At 38.1% G+C, this 25,865-nt stretch overlaps 1 protein-coding gene and 2 long non-coding RNA genes across 6 annotated transcripts in view; 1 reads left to right on the plus strand and 2 right to left on the minus strand.

Annotated features, from left to right (window-relative positions):
• Window positions 1–2,252, minus strand: part of LOC143413570 (uncharacterized) — a 61,512-nt gene extending 59,260 nt beyond the window's left edge. Inside the window, exons 1-2 of one of the 2 annotated variants that reach the window (XR_013094174.1) lie at window positions 2,133–2,252; window positions 1,998–2,051 (exon numbers count right to left, since the gene is read on the minus strand). This is a non-coding gene — a long non-coding RNA (uncharacterized LOC143413570). The remainder of the gene's footprint in view (window positions 1–1,997; window positions 2,052–2,132) is intronic. The other variant, XR_013094175.1, reaches the window with a different exon arrangement.
• LOC101468010 (netrin-G1) overlaps window positions 1–25,865 on the plus strand; it is a 68,379-nt gene that overhangs the window by 32,158 nt on the left and 10,356 nt on the right. For all 3 annotated transcript variants that reach the window (XM_004555293.3, XM_004555292.3, XM_004555295.3), the window contains exon 4: window positions 22,966–23,138. In XM_004555293.3, the coding sequence (XP_004555350.1) occupies window positions 22,966–23,138 (173 nt within the window). The remainder of the gene's footprint in view (window positions 1–22,965; window positions 23,139–25,865) is intronic.
• On the minus strand, window positions 3,058–4,220 carry LOC143413747 (uncharacterized). Its single transcript, XR_013094363.1, has 3 exons — window positions 4,159–4,220; window positions 3,866–3,953; window positions 3,058–3,154 (listed from the first exon to the last, which is right to left on the minus strand). It is a non-coding gene; the product is annotated as an uncharacterized LOC143413747 (long non-coding RNA).

A 25,865-nucleotide genomic window follows, 5' to 3' on the forward strand; every position in this document is an offset into this window, starting at 1 on the left:
GGTTGTTGTAGTTGCATATTTGTGTTTATGTTCAGTGCTACTGAATGAATGACAAATGATTTTGACTTGTAGGTCTAACAATACTACTGGCTTGTATTGTTGTTAATGTTCACTGTTTGTATCAGTCAGTTACAATCACCTGACTGTGAAACCACTGGCATCATTGAGTGTCTGCAATCATCCTGTGTGCAGAAACCACTTGAAAAAAAAAATTGCCTGGAGACAGTACTTTACATTTTGTCCCCCACTGTCCAGATATGAAGTGAGATGAATGATTGAAAGACTGGATTCATGTTGATAAGCAGGCTTCCTAATGAAAGAAATTGGTACAAAGGTACACTGTTAGAAAAAACATCTTTAAAAAAAAAACAAAAAACAAAACAGTAATATTCCGGCAGCTGGGGCGCCAAAATAATACCGTAAAATAACAGAAAATAACTCAAAAATACGGTTATTTCCAGTAATGAAAATACAATTTGTTGCCCTAATTTTACATGGGATTTTGCCTTTTTCAAGTGCTTTTAAACATTAAATTAGGAACAAATTAATGGATTCCATTCATATCGCGCATTTTGAGACCCTCAAAGCGCTTTACAATTCCACTTTATAATTCCCCTCTGGCCAATATCAGTAGGCGGTAGGTGAAGTGTCTTGCCCAAGGACACAACGACCAAGAGTGTCGGAGCCGGGGCTCGAACCGGCAACCTTCTGATTACAAGGCGAACTGCCAACTCTTGAGCCACGATTGCCCTAAATAGCAATAATGATAATAATAATAATTATTTGATGTAAAAAAAGTTTATAAGAATCATTTTATGCATTTTTCCATAGCATTACATTTTCAAATAACGGACAAATATTTGTGAAATCATGATACATTTGTGAATGTATTTTAACAATCTAAATATGCATATGTACAGACAAATACATAAAAAAAAAAAAGAAAATTATGTTTTATTACATTACAGTGATTTTACGTTAATTTATGTAGCGAGTAAAAGCCACCGAGTAACTGCTAAGGGCCTCTATACTACTCATGCAAACTTTCAGGACCAAAGCTCTTACAGAAACGAGCCCAGAATAAACGGGACAAGAGGGTCGATATCAGTCAGATACGTTAAAATTTATTATTTTAAAAGAAAACAAAGGGTTTGCAAAAGGCCTAAAACATCAAAATGGGGAAGGTCACTAACGACCACAATATAGTTTTATTGGTGCAACCTGCCCATATGGAAAAGATATATATAAATCTTATAAAGTTTGTATCTGTCTTGTGTGAAACTTGTATGAAAAGCATATAAGAGTGAAAACAGATATAAGGTCCCTTGAAAAATTATATAATGAAACTTGTATGTTTTGGATACTTACTAAAACAATATATGAAAGTAATGAGAAAGTGGCCACTTTCATGAGTAATCACATTTTTTACTATTTCTTTCTGTATTCACAGTTTTTACCATTTCTTTTCCGTATGGGTGCCAGCAATGCAACTATCACCTGAGGGCTTGCTCTACCCCGGTGGTCCCAGATGCTCGCTGCTTTAAAAGAAACAAATCCACCCCAAATAAATACGAGCCCAACAGAACACTTATCGCATGCACTGTGTTTTAGTTCAGGCAATAATTGGTGCCACTAAAATCACTCTTAATAAAACTTATTCACTGCAAATCCACACGGAGCACCTCTAAAAGACCTAATTCCCCTAAGGTAAGAGCCCAGCTCCGGGATTGCACATTGCCCGACTAATATTGCACCAGCCCAGTAGAAATAAAAAGAAACCCAGTATAAAAAAAAAATCAGTTTTAAAAGGTGACCCTACTCTAAAACCAACTTGGGAGAAAAACTCAAAGAAAAAGAGAAGGAGGAAAAAAAACAGTGACAAATTCACATGTGCAGCCTGTCCTGCAGAAGGCAGTACAATATAAATTAGATTGTAGTGCATAAATATACTTTTTTTTTTTTTTTTTTTAAATGTCAAATGTATTAAGTTAACATACCTCCAGCAGACAATTGTGTTTGCTGCACACCTGGCTTGTCTTCTAAAATCACTACTAGAAACATAAAATACAATAAACATCAAATACATTTCAACGAATTTTTAAAAAAAGCACTGAAAGAAAAACAGCCTGTACCTCGAAACTCTGCTGTAGAGGTTTAAAACAACCGTTTGTGTAGAAGACAATTAAAACTTCTCAGGCTCTTCACCTACTCACACAACAATTGTTCACAGCCGCTCATTAGTACAAATGAAACGACGAGCACCTGCTGCTACTTGGGTCCCCTGGGTCCTAAAGCCTTCCCCATTGCATTTACATTTGAAATGTGAAATCAAAGTCTATTGATGTAAATGTAACGATATTCTAGAAGAACAGTACAAAACTGTAAAATACACAGTAAAATACTTTTATATTAGGATTTTTTTTTACAGTGTAATTCAGAAAGATAGGACGCTGAGCAGAGGCGGAGCCAGACATTTGAAACACCCGGGGCTTAGCCCAAAAGGGTAGTATGCATGTGGGATTTTTTTTTTTTTTTTTTTGGGGGGGGGGGGTTTAGAAATGAGTGAAAGATTAATAGGCTCTGTTTTGAGTTTTGTTCAAAAAAGAATGTCTTCTTATAGGGAAAAATATATATCACATGTGCAGGACACCTTAAACTAGTTTTTTAATTAAGCAGCAAGGCAGAACAAGGTCAGGGCTGTATCAAGACATGAGGACTAAACCCCAATTCAACCAGACCCAGAACTGATCCAGAATTAAAACAGGACTACAAGAGTTCAAAATCAGGAGTACTTGGGATTTAACCAAGACAGAACCACAATCAGAACTAGATGATAGTAGCACTAAAAATCATCATAGACCTGCACTACACTTGTTTAATTCTACCAAAGCACACTATTTAGATTGAGAAAAGTTTATATAATTATTTAGCCTTGTTGTGCAAACAAGCCTGCAAAACTTAATAAATATAGAATTTGAAAAATAACAAACCTAAAAAGAAACACTAGGTACGAGATACATGAGGACCTATGATACGGTGGTACTTTTGGCAAACGACCATTTGACTAACATGTGTGTCTCACCTGCTCTTGTTCCATCTCTGTTCTGTCCTCATTCTCCATCTCCCTCTCTGTTCCTCTCTCTCCCTCTGTGTGCTGACAATCATCAAATATACAGGTGAAACCAGATATTTACAAACTCTTCAGATCAAAACACAAACACTTTTTTAATTGCAACATCAAATCAGACTAAATGTTTATTTTTTTAGATTGATAAATATAAAAAACATATTTGTTAACTTTAAGAGTAAAGAGAGAAACTATCTGTATTTCTTAATTGCAAATGGCACCAAATTGTATTCAAAATTGAGCCACACTTATGGAGGTCCACAGTTCTTTTTCTGGTGTTTTGGTTGATATCTCTTGATTTTCCCATGTTACAGAAACAGGCTCTGTGTTTTGCCTTATATGCATCCACAGCTGTGCCACCAATTTACTCACATGGACTCTACTAACCTATCAGAAGCTTCTTCAGCTCAGAATGGAATCCTCTGGAGTTTTCTTATTAATTAACAATAAACTTAGTGTATATGTACTCCTAAATTTGATGAAAGTGATAAAAATAGATCTCTCTCTCTCTTTATTCTGACATTTAACTAATTCAAAATATATTTCAATATTTATCTAAAACAAAAGTTTACTCTAAATTGATGTTGTACAGTAAAAATATTTTATGTTTTCTCCCTAAAGTATATGTAAATATCTGGTTACAAATGTGAATATCCTGCTGTGTACTGAAACCCCTCTTGTTTTGCATAGAAATATACTGAACAACATACAAAGCATAATATATAAAATAACATTTACCTGAGTTTTTTCTTTGAAAGAACCCTCTAATGTCCATTCTTATATTTCAGTACATAACTGAAACCGATTTAGTCGGGGAGGGTAAGAACTGAAAATATGAAATAAACACACGTAAGCTAAGACTCTCTAAAAAAATAGCATTGTTGTTGTTCGGCTTTTCATTTCGCCATTTGTTGATTCACTTGAAGAGCGAGTAACGTAATATTGGTCAAGTGATCAGTTTGATATCAATCTTTCATGATGCACCGTCATATTTACATTATTTGTACAGTAGGAATGATTTGCTTTGGTACCTGGTCAAACTTAAGCTCTCCTTAGTATGGCTGGCTCCGTTTCTCCAACAGCGCACTCACTGCTGGCAGCAGCTGCCCCACCCCCTCTCTCAGTCGCTTAGTGACTGAGCTCGGATCATACCAATATCAGGGGGATTCACGCACAGTCGTAAATTCCCACAGTGTGCACTATGTGCTTCGAATATTGTGTGTACTTTTTGTTTTATACAGTTGTCAGCCAGGCATCTAACTATGAAAAAATTACACTCCAAAAGACCCCGGGCTTCTGACAAAACAACCCGGGCTTAAGCCCAGTAAGCCACCCCCACGCTCCGCCCCTGACGCTGAGTACCACTCTTATAGTAACCTTTTAAACTTTCACAAGTGTTTAGTTTGCAAAGGCTAAGTTCAATGCAGCCTTTTTATTTAATTTGACCAGAATTTTGGGAGAAGGAGCAGACTGAGCTGATACTAAATTTCTTAATTATTTATCAGAAAAATAACTTGACAGACGAATGGCTGGAGGATTAAGAAATAATCATTGAGTCAAGCTGTAGATCAAGAGTTACCTTACTTACTTCAGTTAAGTGTTTGCTTTGAAAATCTTCTGGCCGTGCAGTCAATAGCCAGTCAAGACCATTACTGTCAGAAAAATAAATGCCTGAATTGGTGTTTGGTGTGATGGCTATATTTAGTGCACAACTTGCTATCTGTTAGGTTGTATACCTACAAAATATCCCAAGATGAGAAGAGCATAAACTCAACAATATTTGCTGTAACTTAGATGATGTCATGAGAGGGAGGAGCTGGGGAAGAGTTGGGTTACAAAGCACCTTGCAGATGTGGAGCAATTGTAGAAAACAATGTAACCATAAATGTGGTGAGATCCATAAAAGGCTATCAGCTAATAGCCTTTTATCAGCTGTTTTCTGATGGCAATGAGAGCTACTGATATTTTTATCAGTAGAATTGTTTTCTGATTATGAACATCCATTATTTTTGGGTAATTGTCCAAAAGATCTGTTTAATTAATTTTGCCATTCTGTCCATTGGCACCTAAAAAAGGCATTTGGTGCTGAGCTCTTTTTCAAGCCTATAACCATATTTGACATATTTTAATTTCAATACTCTTCAACAAGAATCAATCCCTCTTTTTCCTATATTTAAACAACCATGCTTTGTTTAGTAAAATCAAGGGAACTTATGGTGCGCGTTTAATTTACATAAAGTGTGATATTACAGAGAATAATAGCGTTTTTTTTTCAGTGAGTCATCAGAATGCCTCTGTGAGGAAAGGAAATGGAAACACTGTCATTTCATGATGCATGGAAATCACCCACATGATGATCATAAAGCCTCCACAGCTGCTCTCCAAATGGGACCTGTGCTGCTTTCTGCAGTGAGTTTATAGGAGGGTAACTAGGTTGGTAATGACCCATCAGATGGGCCCTAGGTGAATTAAAACAGTTAGTCCCTAATTAGAATTCAGTCAACTTCAATGGCAGATTAGAACCATTAGCACATTGGCTAATTGGTAGGAGACTAATCTTGTAATTAAGAGCATTTGCAGCTGATTAAATGGTAATCATCAGGGACACATCAGTGAAACGTGAATACATTTACAATTACCAGGCTGTTGTTGCAAATTTAGCCTTGCCTTCTTTAATAACGAGTAGATTTATGTTGTGTCAATGAGGTTTCCTATTTGAGCGAGCAACACTTTTTGTTTCAGAAGTAACAGTTTCACAGGTCTCTAATATTCTTATTATTACACTGCTCAAAAGATTAAAGGAACATTTTGAATACACATCTGATCTCACTTGGAAGAAAAACATGCTGGATATGTATACTAATATGGGCTGTGTAATGTGTTAGAAAAGAAAGGATGCTACATCGTTTGATGGAATTGAAAACTATCAAACTACAGATGATTGAATTAACAAACACCAAAACCTCACAGTAAAAAAATGGTTCTGCAGGCTTGTTCTTTTTCGGAAATTTCATTTTAATTGCTCAAAATGTTACTCAGTAGTTTGTAAGGCCTCCACATGCTTATATGTAAGCCTGACAATGTTGGGAAATGCTCCTAATGAGACGATGAATGCATCCTGTCAGGATCTCCTCCCAGATCTGGATCAGGGCATCAATTGAACTTCTGGACAGTCTGAGGTGCAACCTGCCTGTGTCAGTGGTATCAAATCCTTCATTCTCCAGGAACTGCCTGCATACTCTGACTACAATTACCACTCCCGGTCATGGTTATGAGCCAGAAGGAACCCAGGACCCACTGCACCAACACTGAGTCTGACAGTAGGTCGAAGGATTTCATCTCAGTACCTAATTGCAGTTCGGGCGCTGTTGCCGAGTCTGTAGAGGTCTTTACATCCCTTCATGGACATGCCGGTTGAGTTGGTGAGCACAAGGCCCACTAGCCCACCAACCGCCTCAAGGCACCCTCATGAAGTCTGTTTCTGATTGTTTGGTCAGATACATTCACACCAGTGGCCTGCTGGAGGCCATATTATGATGCTCTTGCACTCGGAGCTCTCCAAGAATAGTTGCCTGTCTCCTGGAATCTCCTCCATGCTCTTGAGACTGTGCTGGGAGACGCAGCAAAACTTCTGCCAACAGCATCATGATCATGTGCCATCATGAATTTGGAATACCTGTGCAACCTCTGTAAGGTCAGGTGTCACCTTATGCTACCTGTAGTGACACTGAGCCAATACAAATGCAAAACTAAGGAAAAATAAAAATATGAGGCAGGCATAAGACAGATATACAATACATTCACCATGATCTTTATGGAGTACATGATACTAGTACCAGTGAGACACCTTTTTAGCATCAAAACATCTTTAACGGGCGACCGTGGCTCAGGGGGTTGGGAAGCGTATCTGTAACCGGAAGGTCGCCGGTTCGATCCCGGGGCTCTCTGTCCTGGTCGTTGTGTCCTTGGGCAAGACACTTTGCCCTACTTGCCTACTGGTGTTGGCCAGAGGGGCCGATGGCGCGATATGGCAGCCTCGCTTCTGTCAGCCTGCCCCAGGGCAGCTGTGGCTACAACCGTAGCTTGCCTCCACCAGTGTGTGAATGTGAGAGTGAATGAATAGTGGCATTGTAAAGTGCTTTGGGTGCCTTGAAAAGCGCTATATAAATCCAATCCATTATTATTATTAACCTTTCATGACTTTCATTAAACAAGCTGCTGGAAGTATTCCTCAGAGACTTTGGTCCTGAATTGTGGACACAAGGCAAGATCGATCCATGCATTTGTGTTTTTTACTCCAACTTCTGACCGTACCAACTGAAAATAAATATGAAGCTCTTCAGGCAACATTTTTCCATTCTTTGTGCAAATTGTAGTATCAGATTACTGTTCTTATTTGGCAGGAGTGGCCTTCGCTGTGGTCTTCTACTGCTGTAACCCAACTGCTTCAAGACTGTGTTATGAGTTCAGAGATGCTCTTCCTCATACTTTGGTTGTAATGTGTGTATATTTGAGTTACTGTTTCTTGTGAACTTGAACATTTTGGTTATTTTCCTCTGACCTCAGGCATCAAAAAAGTATTTTCATCCAGAGAACTGTCTCTCACTGGATAATGGACCATTCTCTGTTAACCCTTGATATGGTTGTGTGGGAAAAACCAAGTAGACCATCACTTTCTGAAATATTTGCACCAGCCCATTTGGAACAATACCCATGCCACATTGAAAGTCACTCCTATCACAGTTTTTTCTATTCTGATACCAGGTGTGAACTTCAGCAGGTCATCTTGATGTGTCTACATCCTAGATGACTAACAGGCGTACCTAACAAAGTGGCCAATGAATGTACATATTTTGCAGTAAACATAGTCTTTCAATATTCATTCTTTTTTGTGTAAACATGAATTGATGAGTTTTAAATTGCAGAGATTGCTCCACAGCACAGAATAGCATCTCCCACAGATATCTTATTCTGCCATTCATTAGAAAGAGTAGCAAAAGGTTGAATGTGAGGAAAATAAGCTATTTTTCCCAATTTTCCACCTTGCCCCTGGGCATCAAATTCAATTTTTGACCAAAAGTTTGCACTGAGAAAGAAAAGAAAATAAACATACGATTTTTGTCCAGAGGTGGATCAGTAACTCACATGAAAGAGGGTGATGGAGGCAGGTGGGGAGAGACTGATTAGAGTTCCCACCAGCCTCAGCAGCCTTCTGGCTACAACCAAATGTGAAAGCCTTATCACAGAATGGCCATCCTGTCCAAGAATTCCCAGAATACTCCACAAACACTGATAAACTTTAACTGACGTATACACACAGTCTCTCTCTACCACACACACGCACACACACACGCGCACACACACACACACACACACACACACACACACCAGAATATTTAGTCTCAAGTTACATCCTGAAGTGTTTGTAAATGTGATGTTATTGCTCTGAACATAAATATTAAATTATTTTTTCACGGTGATCTATAAGTTAGGATTTGGATGTACATATTTTGCAGTGACACACTGTCTTTCAATATCCTTTTTAGTGTAAACACAAATTGTTGGTGTGGATTTATCCAAAAAATGTCATTTTCAAAACCCACAAACATAACATAGTAATGATAATTTTCCTTTTTTTGTTTATTGCATGTCATGATAATTTGGGGCTTTTTACGATTTTTTTTTTTTTTGATAAAATATAGAGTGCGTATGTAACCCCTGACTCACTTTAAATGGTTTAGAACAGCCAAAAGTACAGACCAGTGGCTAGGTTTGACAAGATTACAATAGGAACTGAGGTGGATGCGAAATGAAATGGCTGGAGACAGGAAATGAGTGACAAAAGGTTTTTTGTTTTTTTACAGAAATGAAAATAAAATGAGACACAAATTCCACAATAACAGCAGTAATAGTAATAATAAGCCAGCATAAGCTTGTTGTATCCATTCCAAAACCAGTCTTGATATGTGTTTGGAATCATTGTCCTGTTGGAACCCCCAACTGTGTCCAAGTTTCAGCCATTTGCCTGTTGGTTTGAGGGGAAGTTGAAGATGTTGAGAAGTTGCCACGTCATAACTTGTCGTACTAAAGGCAGCTCAGTCCGCTTCCTACTGAATGTCTTTAAATCTGACAGCTTCATGCCCAAGAGGAAGGATTTCAGAGCAATGAAAAGCGTTTGGTTTCTCTATGTGGACAGCTTCAAATTTCAGGCAAGCTCGATGCTGTCGATTTAGGAGATGGACTCCTTTTTTTGATCAGCAGCCTCTCCGTCCATGGCAATGTAAAACTCATTTTACTGTGTACAGTGATCCAGCAGTTTTCAGTTCATGGCAGTCTTGAACCTTGGTGGTTCCTGGGTTGTTCCTAAACATCCTAATCAGTTTCTTCTAATCTAACAGTCACAGTTTGTTACACATCCAATTAACTTGCATTAGTTGTTAGAGCTGATGGTTGTGGAATCAGCATCGGTTTAGAAATGTCTTCCCAACTTGTCCTCCCAGTGCACTAGACAGGTGTCTCAATGACTCAGCACACAACTAGAATGCAATTAATAATTATCCTTCTAAGATATCAATAAGTTACTTTCCCACTATTTTCAGTATCGGTCAGTTCAATTATTGCTGTTAAGCAAATCCTTTTTATGCTGTCAAAGAGATCATTTGTAGTCAATCATGATTACTAACAAGAAGTTTATAGACATTCAAATATCATGTTTTGCCTAAACTGCTATACATCACATCTCTATCACTAAAATCTTATGATTTTTCACTGAATGTGCGTTCATCCATACAGCTGTAGTAGCTATCACAAATAAACTGACAATGTGCTTTAAAAAAGAAAACGGCAGCTTTTCCTATTTGGTTCATTTATAAAAGGCATGCAGATGGCATATCTTAGCAGATTCACATTACAAAAGTGAGGAACCTTGAGTTTACCTCTTAGGGCAGCCAAGAAAAGGAGTAGATTTCTCCTTTAATAATCTACGAGTTGTTTATAAAATGCCTCAACAGTGCTTTGATTCAAAATGTACCAATACTGTCACAAATCATCCCCTGTAATGATTTATTGTGACAGAAAGGAGATGGGTAAAAGGGAAAAGAATTGAAATGGAGTTCTCCTTTTCACCTTTTCTGAATAGAGAGTCAGAGAGTGCGGCACTGCTAGCTGTGCTATTGATTTCTAATGTTATTCCACATCAACAGAAAACAAAAACCTTGAACCATGCAAGCGGGCCCACCTTTCTCGTCTCCCTCTCCATCTTTCCTCACTTATTGATCAGATGTCTGCTTGTTAATTAAGACATGACCGCTACCGGCAGGTTGCGTGGTCACCGCTGCACATCTGCAGGGCTGCAGTGGGGCCTGGGAACGAGAGGCATCTAATCTATAAGTGCTAATGTGCTATTTCTCGTATTCTCCATGTCACGCTCTAGATTTTTTCACCTTTTCTCCTTTATTTCTTTCTTTGAGCATCACTGTTTTGTTCTCCTTCATTTCCCATTTTACACAGAACGGTCTCAAAGTAACATTAAAATTAGCAACTGTCAACAACATGGCTACGGTTGCCTCATGATGGATACTGTGTAAGATCACTTCAGGATCACAGATTGCTAAACACGAGGTTCTTTTTAGGTGAGACAGAACATAGAGAAAATCTGTGGTTTTTGCTCTGTTGTATGAACAAAATCACCTTAGTAGATAAAGCGCCTTTAGATGCGTTTAGATGAACACTGTCCTGTGTATGAAAGGATTTAAACACCCCCTGTTATCTTGCAAGTGCAATTTTGTAAATAAAATATTGATTTGTCTTCCGCCTGCTATTCATTTATTTGTTTGTGTCAATTTTTGTTAGTCTTTTTAAAGTTCCTGTCACAGTCCAATGTTGGGAAGGCAGTGAGGACATCCCAAATGCACACCAAAGCAAGTCAGGAAAAGTTGATTATGGGTTAATTGGGGAAAAAAGGATCAAGCAAACAAAACAGGAGGGTGAGAACAGAATAAAGACTGTAAGTAAGGCAAGAAATCTCAGAAGGCAATAAAGTAAACAGGACAAAACAAGGCTGGAATGCTTGATTGAACATCCAAAGACAACCTGGGAAGAGTACATTTGGAGAGACAGAGAATCTTGAATATATTGTACACTATGCCAGAGTGATGAATGGAAATAGACAGGCTAATGGGAAAACTGGGAGCAAGGTGATGTGGGTGTGGCAGACATGAGACTAGGTGGAAGGGGTGAGGAAAAGCAGCACTCTCACATATCTAGTATTAAAACTTGATATCTTAGCCATGAAAGACTATAGCACTTTCTAAGTTGACTGTTGGTTGGGAATTGTACAATCATTATACTTGTGTTTAGTGTAGTTAGTGTAGCTGTGTTTAGTGTTAGCAAAGATGCAGATTTTCTTCTCTTGTGTGAGTATTTGTCTGAAATGTTCATTTAATCAAAGTAAAAGGTCTGAGGTCCATTAAACAGCCTTCTTACTGACAGAGAAATTTCATGACACAACAAAGAAAAAAGCATTAAAAGAAGACGTTGTGCTTTTTCTTTGACTGATGTCAGTCGTGAATCTTTAGAATGACCATAGACTGGCTGAATATAGATCAACCAAGAGATATTGCTGAAATGCCACAATCATTTTCCAAGACATTGCAGTTGCTTGGTCATATGTTTTGTTAATGGTTGAATGTGATTGCTTTCAGAATGCACCTGTATTTTCATTTTATTTTCAATGCTGTGGTTTGACTGGTAGGTCTCACTGGGATGTATTTCCATTTTGAATAGGTTTAATTTGTAACAACTGACCATTATGACATCTTGATAAAAATGAATATTTTACTTTGCCATCTGTAGTAGAGTAATGCTGTGGCTGCATCGGTTGGTTTAGTTAGATATGCAACCAACTGGCAGATACTGCAAAAGCATGAATAGATTACAGTTGTTGTGGGTGAATACAAGATTGCAGATGGCATGCCTTGGCTAGGATTATGGGCTGTACTTGCGTAACTTTTGTGTAATAAGCCAGTTTTAAACTTAGAATAGACATGATATGCTAGTTTTTCTATCAACAGAGCTAGTGCAGATCAGTGTAAAACACAAGCTTTGTAACACATAAGAGTTGTGTTGACATAACTGCAGGCTTTCAGAAATTAAAAAGAGATCCTTTATCCCCCACTGACTTTTTATGCTGACAAATTTTAAACCAAACCAAATTTTCAAAGACCAAAAATTATTTTATCCTGAACAGTTCCTCTGAGGTAGACATGGGAGTTATTCAAAGGCAATTTTAATAAAAAGAATAATAGGTTTAGATAAGGTATGAAACATTTTACTGTTATTTTACACTCCCAAATGTTCCCCTCAAGCCACAGAAAAACTTTACATCTCCCTCCCCTTGTGGGAATCCTAAGTGCATAAAAGTACTGTATCCCACATTTCAACTGTATCTTGCACTTAAAAGAAGACTAAATTTGTAGCTCTTCCCCAGTGCCATCACATGATGGTTACCACACCCCATTGAACTGCATAAAGAAGATCTAAACCCAGAGGATATCTATCAGTTTGTGTCTCAAAGAGCTGCAGACAGGAATTGGGGAAAAGCAGAGTAATGACATTATGCCACGTTATCTCCTGTATAATGTGCTTACACATTTCCCTCCCTCATTTAAACTAGAACTGACATTTGAATATCATTCTATGCAAAAGATAGCCTTTTTACTGTCTCTGCAGATCTTTCTTTCAAGTTTCTCAGTTTATATCAGTGTTTGTAGCACTATAGATTTTCTCCTTAAGTCTTAGTTTAATCCATCTCCCATATTCTACAATTGAAGCCTGTGCTGCTGACAAATGGCAGTAGTTTGACCTTGATTGGAGAATGTTTTGCAAGTTCATAACATCACAGTGTATCTGATTTGGGAAATGCTTAGCAGTTTTGCTCTGCAGTGTGGTATTTTGTGCTGATAATATTGTAGAGCTGCTAGTTGTGTTCTAGGATGTCACCCTTAACAGGACTGAGAAGTGACTTATTTTAAAACTACTGCACAGAAAACCCATGCTCTGTGAATCAGCTTAGTCGCTGGGTTCTTACCATGGCTTGTTCAATTTTATACTTTTTCGTCCTGAAGAATTTTTACATGGAAATTTTCCAGAAACCAAAATCACCTTCTTTGCATAATTTCTCTTTCCCTCCCTTGTAGGAGGTTGCCCTCAGAGTGTGTCAGACCTTGCTGCCATGGCCCAAGATTTAACTGTGCACTAATTGCATTTAAATGATACCCAACCTACAGGTATATACAGTACGTAAAAATCTAAGTATAGCGGGTTAACGAGCTTGAGTGACCATTTATCATTATCAAGCTATAGAAAACATAAAAAGTCCTTATTAGTTGTTGTGTACAGTTACAGCACAGTGTATCTGAAAGAAATACTGATAGAGTTGTTACTTTTTAGGTTATTAATAAAGGGTGATTAATAAAAGGATTTTTGATATTTATGCTTTTTAAAAAATTCAAATTTTACATTTTACAAAGTTTCACTGACACACGACAAAGTGAATAGCTGGAAGGAGATATATTGTTCAAAGCACTGTGTCTCACTGTGACTTAAACACAGCTTTGTGTTTTGCAGTTTTTTCTTGTTAGTTTTTTTGTTACAGAATCTCTATTGCTGACACTGTAAATGCGAGCTTGCTCTTCACATAGCCACAGAAGCCAGCACAAACTGCAAACATGCTTGCACACAAAACAAGCACACCGACTTACTGGCTCTTATCCAGTCTTTTACATACAGTACACACACATACACACACTCCCAATCCTCTAAGCCCATGCCCTGTGAACCATGACAGCTGTAGCCAGCTTGATTGACAGAGTTTGAAAGTCAGGTTCAAGTGCAGGTTCACACGACCCCAGCATTACTCTGCTTCCAATGTAAGGTTCTTCCCAGCTCTGCCAACGCCTGCTCACTTATCTTCCACCAGATGTCTGTCACATGCTGCGATGTTTTCTGCCAGTCATCTCCTAGTCTCCAGTGTTTAATTAGTGCTCATTAAGGCCTAGGTTTTCTTTGTAAATAATATATGGTAGATAGAGAAAGTAAATCAACATAAGCAGTCTCCGGAGAGGCATCAGTCATTTTTCCAGTAAAATCATCACAAATTTTCTCTTGCTACATTTATTGTATGATATTGTACGATAAGGCTATACCAGAAGTGAAACAGACAAGGTTGCTTTGGCTTCTTGAGTGCTAATGCTATATGGGCATATAAAGGTTTATGTGGGTGTTTCCACTCTTAACGAATGCAGTGGCAAATTGTTTTCTCTCCTCTTCCTATTAAAGTGCTAAAACTATTTTCCTGAAAATATTGTATTAATGCTTTCACTCATCATAATGCACTAGGTGACTGCGTGCCCATGCAAGGGCCTATGCTGTCAGATATACTGTAGAGCATGCAGCCAAACTCTGATTTTCATATTAATATAGCTTTCCCTTTCTGGTTCCTTCACTACTTCCTCCTTGTCTCAGCTGCTTAGATCACATCACGAATGATACAGCTCTCCACCATGAGGAGTGAGGTGGGATTAGGGGGATAGACATTACCATACTGTATTCCTACATCAAAGCACAACCTCAATAATAGGCCCTGTCATGTAAACAAATCACAGGCTTTCAGGGGCAGTGGCCCAAGCCATGCAAATTCAAATTTCATTTCGCTTCAGCAGAAAATTGGAGCAGGGGGAATTAACTTGTGATCCACTCCTAATATTTCTCCAGCGTTTTGTGGAGCCTTGGCGGTGCTACTCTATATTTCAATGGGGAACACAAACAATTTGCTTGACAACGTTTGCATAACACCGCGAAGAATGACAAAATTGGCCACAGCGTAGAGCGACAAAAACAAGCCTAATCGGACTCTTCAATTTCACGGTGACACAGGCTGCTGTAATGAGGTGACTCTGCGACTCACCAGCCTTTTTGTGAAAAACTTCAATGCCATCTGAAATGTGAAGGAATTCAATGTAAAGAAACCCTGGCAAGCTCACTGTGTTAGCTGGATTTGTTCTGTTCATGCTGTAGAAAGACTTGTGTTTTCTTTTCATTGCATTTTGATGTTATGCCAATTTATGAAAGGTAAAGGTGAGGCCTTCAAGCTTAAGAACACTGTACCAACTGTCAAGCATGGTGGTGGCAGCGTCATGTCTGCGACTTTTTTGCTGTCTGTGATATTTATACATTGCAGAACAATGAAGAGGACTACCTCCAAATTCTTCAATTTCTCCTCAAATCAACAGCTAGCTGGTAACTAGGGCCAAAATTTTGTATTTTAACATGACGTTGATCCCAAACACAAATTAAACCTGGTTCTGGAATGGATTAAGCAGGCTAACTTTAAGTTTCTGGAAAGGCCCCAAACTCAAACCTGTGTTTTGGAAAACCTGGTCTGTGCCAGGAAACCAACCAATTTAAATGAACTCTACTTTGCCAAGAATGATGGTCAAATATCGGAATTATGCCACACACCTGTTAATGGCTACACGCACCTGGTCAAGTTGCAATTTATTAACCAAGTATACACACACACACACACACACACACACACACACACACACACACATTTTTTCAATAATAAATCCATACATAATAAATCAAATAATAAATCAATTCAAACTTGTGCACCCAATTGCTGTTTGAATGCAATTATTACACCCAGGAAAAACAAAACTTCAAAAAGATTACCATAGTATTCATACCCATTATGACTTCATGGCCACTTGTAATATCATTAAACCTTGACACTCACTGATATATATTTCCCCAATAACTGGTTTTAAGGTTATTCCAGAAATGTAAATATTGTCTTAGCCACTTAAGCCCCACGCCCCTGGTACCGGGGGAAAAAGGAGGAGATCACGTTTAATCGGTTATAACACGGGTTGAGAAATATAAGTCCCAACATGTGTGGTATCCACAGAAACCTCTGAATCTCAGCTAAAATCGCTTATAAATCGTTTCTACAACCACCAAACACAACGAAAACAAGCCACGATTAAACGAGCAGTTACACAAATCCGCAAAACAAACAACACCAAACAAGAAATTCTCCAAACTTCATGTAACTGGCTAAAGACAGGCTGGTTATCTTCCAGAGCTATTACTGACCCCAAACACCAAGTTTCACCACGCTCTGACCAAAATTCACTGAATGCGTCGCAAAAGAAGACCACAAAAACACACACTGCGCAAATGCTAAGACAGAAATTGGCTTACCGTCCTGATTTCTGTTATTTTTGTCGTAGCCGGTAGCCACGTGATTATCAGCAGTTACCATGCCTAACTAGCTGCATCAGAGCCGTTTCCGTCAACAACCTCCATTTTAGACCCACCTACAGACACGTGACTGGACAGACGCCACATGCAGTAAATTTGGGCCTTGCAACTTCTGATTGGTTGAAGTAACATGACCGTGACATCGTTATTGTGCTCCTATTGGCTCAAACGAATAAAAAGAGGTGTCAATCATGCAAATTGACCAAAAGAAACCAAAGTTACAGCCCCTCAAATTTTAAAGGGCCAGTGGCCAATTAAATGCTCCATGCGCAAGGCAGAAAAGGCCATGTAAATGTGTGGTTAATTCCTAGAAAAATATATTTGTAAAAAAAGCATTTTTAGGCTTGTTAATAAAATTAATTAATTTCTGCTCTTTAATACCTAAAAAATTCAACTGGCCTAGTGTCCAATGTGTACCAAAAATTGACATTTATTCATGTATTGATAGTGTTGTAAATTTTTCACTATTTCACTGTAGAAACAAATCAAAATAAATCTTTGCACAGATGATGTTTATATGTTGGTTACTGAATTTCTGGAATGAAATGTGAACTGAAGCATATTTTTAAAATGGTTATATGCTGAAAAATAAATAAAAGAAATTAGGCGAGGTTAAAATCTACTTCCTTTTTCTGTGTTCCAGTCTCAGTAACTTTTACACAGTAATATCTGCTGCAATCTTTACACCTCTGATGAAATTTCACAAGTGTTAGCTTTATTTTGATACCAAGATTGTAAGCACAGAGTTTGTAATTGCAGAGAAATAATCAAATAATTTTGGGCATTTCATTTTCGAGCACGAAGCTCAGAAACCCCTTTGGGGATAAAGAGGTTAGATATTGTTTCAGGGGAAATAATTCTTTTTAAAATAAAACAAGGACTTCTGATTTTCTTATTTTGGAGCCCTGTAGCGTACTTGCACTACAGTGTTCATTCAAACAGCCACCATCTCTCTGTTAGGTGGTGGCCTTTTTTCTGTCTTTCCCAGCAACACATTGACATTCTAAAACTCTCACCAAGGCCAAAGTTTCCCTCAACAGCCTTGATCTCTCCATATCTGTCAAAGCTATCACTGGTCAGGATATGTGAGGCTCAGTACAGTGTCTTGTAGAGAAAAAGTGTCAGGAAACCTCAGTATGTATTTATACAGCATGGAGGCACATTACGGACTCTGACCATGGGTGACTTGTGTGAGGAAACAGGTGAGATATGGAGCTGAGGGAGACTGGTTTGCTCAGTCTTATCAGTCAAAGTGTCGGCCATGGGTTAAATCTCGAATGAAAAAGGGAGAAAGGCTATCCATTCTAAGATACTGTGTGTCCATTTTAGAAAAAAAAAATCTGACAGTAGTACCAACATAAACATTTTCAGCTTTTTTAGACAATTTTCTTGCAGTGATGCTCTTTGACAAAATAGGAATAATAATGAATAATAATAATAATAATTTAATAGTATTAATCTGTTGTATTTTTTAAGTGTAAGTTATATGGAGGTGTTCTTATTTTGCCTGTTTTCATAGCAGTGGACAACGCTCTAGCAGTTTATATCCTAACTATGTAGAAGTGTTAGTTTGCATGCAACCACAGTAAATTATATCATTTCAAGAATCCAAGTTGAACCAGCTACAACAAGGCACATCGCACATTAACACATTAACATGAAATAATATTTATAGCAGCAACAAATTAATTGAAGTGGTAAAAGAAAAAAAAGGGCTTCCAGCTTCCTCCTACAGTCCTGCTATTAAGTTAATTAGTGATTCAAAATTGGCTATAGGTGTGAATGGGACTGTAAATGGTCTGTCCCTCTGTGTTAGCACTGTGATGGAATGGGATCTGTGGAGGGTATATCCTGTCTCTTGCCCTGTGACAGCCGTGATAGACTCATTAGATAAATAACTAAGACGGATCGATGGATGGATGGACCTAAGATAAAAAAGTAAGATGTGAAATAAGTTAGAAACAGAGAGTTTGTAGCATTTAAGCTTTATGTAGCTTTTTGGTAGACATGGATTTGGTGATTTATTAATCTGCTAACAGTAAAATATTACTGGAACAAGTTTATATATAACCAACATCTTCTTTAATGTCAGTGGTCTGCACACATGTTCCTGCACACCAGCACACTTGATTGACTGGACCTATGTTCAGGCTAAAGTTAGCAGCGCTATCCTCGGAATTATAAAAGGTAAAGGCCAGACTCAGTGCACCAGCAGACCTTTTCAACATGGAAAATTTGTAGGAAAAGTATATATGTTACTAATAATATTGATTCTGTCCTAATAAAGTGCTTCAGAAAACATAAATTGCAGACAGGTTTCTCTTTCATCTTAACTGTATCTTGAAAGTGCCGTTAAACTAATGCAGAAAATGTAATCTCACAAAATGATTTTTTTAAGTCTGTTTCCATTGCACTTTGTCACTTCTTACTTTTATTTGTTCAATAACACATCAACTTTGCCTTTCACACAAACCTGAAAGATTTTTTTTATAAAGTGAATATAAAAAGAGCTAGATCAAGATGCACTTAGAGAGCCCGCAGTAACCAATGAGACCTTGAAACCATGACAGCTAAATTGAATTTGTCACCCATCAATTATATCATTCATACCGGTCCTTTAGCTTATATAGCTTGTCAAAAGGAAAAAAGAAGTATATATTTTTTCAGATTCAGACCAGTGCAGAAGCAAAACATTATGTTCCTCGAGTGCCCACTTGAGGCTGGCTCCACAAGCCAACTGTGGTCACCTTGACCTCTTTAAGTGGATATCTAGTCTTAGATCGAAAGTGACAATAATTTAAGGAACTAACTCAAGGAATTCAATCACTTGACCATGATTGTATTGCATTTTAAAGGGAATTATCTAATATGATTCTTTAAGGTAACGTTCCTAACAGACTGTCCAAGAAGTCAATTTTGGGGGTGGAATTACATTTTTATTATTCATGTTAATAAGCACAAATTAGTAGGTACCTAGTGTGATGCCTCTTTTCTCAACTAAGATTTCTTGTTATTAAAATGTTTGAAATGTTTTCTTAAATGAAATTGTAATAAAAATATAATTTTTATCAAAATAGTTTATTACAGTGGTTTATTAGTCAGTGCTGCTTCACAATAATACGTTTATATAACTGTAGAAAACAGCAGTAATTACAGGTATTTGTCTGAAGTAAAACTACACTCTAGTAGATAAATTAATGGGGGGTTTTTTCCGTTTGGAAAATCCAATTTGACGGTTAGCAACAAAAATGTAATAAAGGGAAATGAAAAAAGAAAGAAAAACTATAATAAAAACAAAAAGAAAGTTTCTCTAACCTGCCAGTTCAGGCTCTCTATTTAACTTAAGTTCTGTACTTCTCTCTTGTCTTGAATCAGTGATGCTAGAAGCTGTCACAGGGAAGAAAAGCTGTGTTAGACATAGTGAGCCTGTCAACACAGTGCCAAGCAGCTAGGAGAAGCCAAGGTTAGGCAGCAGCCAGAGGAGAAGAAAAGGCACTTCTGCTGTCTACTCGAGAGTATCAACAGAAAATAAACCAAAAATCCATCTTGCTTAATAATTTGCTAATTGCATGAGCAGGCAGCAAATTTAGTTGGAATCAAGATCCGTATGTCTCTTTATTTTCCACATGTAGCAAAAATTAGCAGTATTATAATGTCTTCTTTTTTAATGTCAAGATTAAAGACTCCTTTTGCTTTATTTTGTTTTGTTTTGTTGACAGCAGTAGTAGGATGAAACATCTATTCCACCCTGTTAAATCTGCAGTGTTGCTCCTTTTAAATTACCACATTTTAAAAATTTTTCTTTCTTTGCACAGCAGCAGTCAGCTGTTTTGGCATTTGAAATAGAGTTCATTGTTACTTTGTTGCATAATTGACTGATGGGAAGATTTTAATATTTTAGTGCTAGTTACCTGTTTGTGTCATTTGTATTTATTGAGATGCTCATGTTGTAATTGTTTAATAATCCCCTCACTGCAGACAAAACACGCCTATATCAGTACTGAACCAGCAATTATAAAATGTGTTTTTATAGTGTTTTGAGCTCAATAGGTTGGAATTACAGGGGACCGCTTTCCTCTTGTGGCCAAAACCATTTATTAAAAAATAAAATTCTCTGATTTCAATATGACATTGCCAGTGGCAAAAGCGTCACATCCCCAAGCTCCCCCGAGTCCACATCCTCTACTCTATCAGCCTGCTAGCTGCACCGGTTGGGCCTGATGATCCAGATTTTGCTGGTTTTTAATTAAGTGGAAGGTCAAATCTCATCGCTCTTGACTTCAGGGAGCTGATGCTGTCTGCATGGCAGAAGAGCTACACCCAGTCATTAATTTTATGAAGCGGGGACTTTAATTGATTAAAAAGTTAAGGACTATAGGGAATGCGTGGTAAGAGGCACTAGTATTTCATTGCTGTGATTGTCGTCCAATATTCATCGCAATTTATAATGGTTGCTAATGAGGAAAGATGATTTGTGTGCGTGCATTTAGACACAGATAGATAGATAGATAGATAGATAGATAGATAGATAGATAGATAGATAGATAGATAGATAGATAGATAGATAGATAGATAGATAGATAGATAGATAGATAGATAGATAGATAGATAGATAGATAGATAGATAGAGACTTTTTCTATTCAATTCGGTTTTATCTATACACAGCCAAATCACAACAGTCAGTCACCTCGAGGCACTTTATATATTGTAAGGTAAAGCCCCTGCAATAATACAAAGATGATCTCCTTTGAGCAAGCACTTTGGAGGCAGTGGAAAGGCAAAACTCCCCTTTAACAGGAAGAATCCTCCAGCAGAAGCAGTCACAAGGATGTGACGACATCAATGTCACGATGTCACACAAGTCACGATGGTTTGGGGGAGAAGGGAGGGAGACAGGACAAAGACATGTGAGAACCAGAGATGAATAAAAACTACTAAAGTTGTGTATAAACGCAGCATGAGTGAAAAAGTATGAGAGAAGGAGAAACACTCACGCATCATGGAAAGCCCCAGTAGCCCAAGTAATGTAGCATAACTAGGGTTGGATTCAGGGTCAGTTTATCCAATTGTCATTGTACATACTGTAAGTAAAAAAGGAAAGTCTAAATCCTAGTTTTAAAATAGTTCTGATATTATTGTGCTGATGGTTATTTAATGTCCTGTTTTTATCTAAATTCTACTATTATTTTATGTAAAGTACACTTTTGAGCTTCTTTTGTTGGTATTGATTGAAGTAGGCCATGGCAGAAATAGTTTGAGAACCGCTCCTTTAAAGCTTATTCACTGACTCTCTAATTCTGTTTAACAGCAATACCAGACGGGGTCTAGTTTCCTTTGTTTCCCGCAGTTATCTATCATTAAAGTGAGATGTCACAGTAAGGCCAGAAAGTCAATTAGAACAGATGTATTTCAGATTGCTGCTGCTATTTCTTTGTCTCATGTTCAGCGGTGATTATAGGAAACAGATACCCAGATCCTGACTCTCAAATGAGAGAAATCTTCCCTCGGAAGCACATTGTAAAAACAAACATAGGCATGATGTGAAACCATGAGCTGACCAAACCTCTGGGGAGGTCTCCCGTGTCAGATTCACTCAATGGCCTGCATCCCAGCTGTTTCTGTATCAGTGCCCTCCTCCTTACAAGATCTGAGGTCACTAGCTGTAACCTTTTACCCTCATGGGACTGAAATCAAATAAAGGGAATTATATTTGGAACACTTACTATATGAAACTGTATTATCTCATTTGGCGACAAAAACAGCTTGTTCTGCCTCGGGTAGAGCTCTTTCCTTGGAGTTAACACAAATGGAAAAAAGGTTATATTCTAAGTGTACGTAGTTTACTGTCTGCTCATTCAGGTTGTTTAGAAACACTCAGAGGAGACTCAAATTGCAAACAGCTTGTTCTTTTTCAGCAAGCATAGGCGCATGCTTCTTCCATGTGGTCAGAAGGGAGGTGGATTTGGAGCGCCTGAAAGCCATCCGCCCTTTTCTCTTCTCCTGTCAGGAGAATCTGTCAGCTCTGCCACAGTTCGGTCTAATAAACCAGCTTTGCCAACTGGTAGGGTTTCCTGCCTGGAAGCTCCCTTGCCAAATAACTTTGAAGAGAAAGAAAAAAGGAGTATTCTCTGGCTGCCCAGCTTCTCTTTATTGTATCATCTCTCTATCAGATCCCTGCTTTGTGCTCAATTAGCGAATCTTACAGAGTGCCTTTCATTTAGAGCAAGAGTGGCAAAAGTGACCTTATTCGCATTGCCGTTCTCTCCGCAGGGGCAGTAACAAATGAGGCCTTGTTTTTTTTAAAGGAGAGCATAATGAAGCTTTGTGGAGGAACGATCCAAGTCAGATAACCCACCAGGATTTTAATTTACCACTGTCAAAAACTTTGAAAGCTGCAAAAAAACATACTGAGGGCAGGGTATGCATATTCCCTCCAGAAAGTATTGATTCAATGGATGCAGAATGATGCCTATTCATGTCTCTGTCTTTTGTTGTTATTCTTGTGTCTCAGGTGCAAGTGTAACCTGCATGCCAACAGCTGTGTGTTTGACAAGGGGAAGCTGGGCTGTGAGTGTGAACACAACACCACAGGGCCAGACTGCAGCCGCTGTAAGAAGCACTACCATGGAAGAGCCTGGAGTGTGGGGTCCTACCTCCCTATACCCAAAGGAACTGCAAATATATGTAAGTACGGAAGCGCTTGTAATGCTATGTGGACAAGCACTGGCCATGCAGCTAATTTGCAAGTGGCTGGCAGCACATTGTTTCCACTCTTGCTGCTTGTTACCAATAAAGGGAGCCACAATGAAACATCTTTTTTCATTCTCTTTGAGAGCTTATTCTGCCTCTTTATGATTTCAGCTCTTTGCCACTGCACTGCATTTTTGCCAGATGCTGTTTGTAGCCTAGTTTTTTGACTATGTTTTCTAATGCATTGTAGATTTAACAAACTGCATACTGAGGACTTGCATGTCACATCATATTTGACAATGATCAGTAGTATAACTTGTATTTTTGACATTTGAGGTGAAACTCGTTAAAAGACCCATGTTTACATTGTGACAAGCTGACTGGTGAATAGCTGGGTATTCCAAGAGTGCACAGCCTTTCAACATAGTTTACTCAAATCATTTGTCAAGAGAAATTACAACATATTAGTTATAAACACAAAAACATTAAAATATGAAAAAAAATTCATAAATAAAAAGGGTGAGCTTTCATTTATTCAATATTCATTTCATGTAAAGTCAAATAATATAAGCTTTTTTGTGTTTTCACAAAAAAACAATCAAAACTCAATTGTCTCAATTTATTAGAATAAATGATGTACAGCTTTCCAAATGTATGTCTATTTAAACATTCGGTAGATTACCAAGAATTACTTGGTAAAGTGTGGTGTGGTTTGGAGCAGATCAGCTTTTGGCACTTTAAAAGCGGTCTTTGGCTCATCTGTATTTCTGGGTCATTTGTTTCTTATCTGTCTTGACAATACCTGGTTCAAGTCTGGCAAGTTGGCTGGTTAGTCAAGCACAGTAATCTGAAGGTCAGCAAACCATTTGGTAGTAGCTTTGGTGGTGTGGGTAGATGTTTGGTACTGCTGGGAAAGGAAATCAGCATCAAGCTCTTGATAATACTAGATGCACTAGTATTTGTTCTCGCTAATGATTTTTTTCAGATCCTATAATTTTCTTATTTTGATATTGTATTAAATTGCTACTTATAAATAATTTTAAAGTATTTCCAAGTAGTTAGCAAAGCCAGTATAGAAAAAATATAGAAAAATACAGCGGAAAAAAAACCCTGTTCACATTCATGTTTTGTCAGACAATAACCAGATGGGCGACTCAGTCCAAACATGTGACATATGGATGTATGTGTATGTAAAGGATTCATCGGTGTCACATTTAAACATACTGAGTAAGTCTCCATTTTTCAGTGTGAAGGGTTAATGTTGGGAAGGGGAAAGCTCCTGAGCAGGTCACAGACAGCTTTCTCCTGTCTGACAAACGTAAGGCATACTATAGCGAGCTTTAACAGAGAACTTTAATCTCTCTGTGTCTAATATTGCTGCAGCCAGCAAGTCAAGGCACTGACACCAAAGGACACCTTGTCCATATCTCTGCATCTGACGGAATAGAAGTATTTTGTGCCCTGGGATGCGAACGCAATGGGATCACTGACTCAAATTCAATGTAACCTGTTAGTCTTAGGGTCTTTGCATCACTGGTAACCTATTTTCTGTATTTCATTCATTTAGTATTCACAATTAAATAAGTGTCAATAGTCCTCCTACAGTAGTAACACTTTAACATTGAATTTATTATTGCTACCTCAACTCCATGACAAGTGTGAATTTGGTATCTCTGAGGCAGAAGGTGCTCTTTTGCATTATCCCCATTATAATCTTGGACTGGAGTTGAGTCACATTTATCAAATCCCATGCCTGAGGCAGGGGGCTCATTGCTTCAATAAATCTAATACAGCCACACAGGGATATGGTGGTAGACGGCCAGGCAAGGCCAGATGGTGGAAGATCTAGCCCTCTGGTCCCCCATTCGCTCTGATTCAGCCTCCAGTCAGAAACACTCTCATAGCAGCCGTCTGCTGGGATTGACAGCAAGTTCTTTAGATGTTCAGTTTGATTGTCTCACTTGAATTCTCAGACATCGTGTTATGATTAGATTTGTACAGAGATATGGTATTGCTATCGATCCGCTGTGTTGGTAAATTTGTGCAGTAACACTAGTTTTCTTGCTCTTCTAAGGGAAATTTCTCATTGATGGATTGGATGATTATTCGTTCATTAGAATTTTTTTTATCAGTCTCCTGTTTGCATGTATGCACGCTAAGCTGTGTGCACGCACACGCATGACATACACGCTCACGCACCACACTCGATTGTGTGTGGGAGTCTGTTTGTGGGAACATTTGTGAACTCTAAGGAGATATTGCTGGATTTACCCCTACACCTCCTCTGTGTTATGAATCTCCTGGCAATGTGGTGCTCACTGTCAGATTGACAGGGTGTTATTAAAAAATCCAACACTTGGCCGCATCTGCACTGAACTGATGAAACCAAGGTCTACCCATATCAAAAGCAATATTAGCAGTTGTTTGGAAGTGGCATAAAATGCAATAATGTTGCACATGGTAGTGACGTAACAATATTGGTCCCCCAGGTGTTGAACGAACACACTTTAGTCTTGAATGATTCTTATTTCTAAGCTTGGGTCCAATAATATGCCTTTACCTATTATGTGAAGCTCATTTTTCCCATGAGGATATTAAACATACAGCCCTTATATTACCACAAATATGTGGAACATGCGAAATGTAATTACGATTTAATAGCTTTCATCTGTCATCAAGTCTTCCTCTTTAATCTCGGAAGTCATTTATCTCACCGCTAGG

This window comes from Maylandia zebra, linkage group LG18 (assembly GCF_041146795.1).
Source record: "Maylandia zebra isolate NMK-2024a linkage group LG18, Mzebra_GT3a, whole genome shotgun sequence".
Classification (NCBI taxonomy): Eukaryota; Metazoa; Chordata; class Actinopteri; order Cichliformes; family Cichlidae; genus Maylandia; species Maylandia zebra.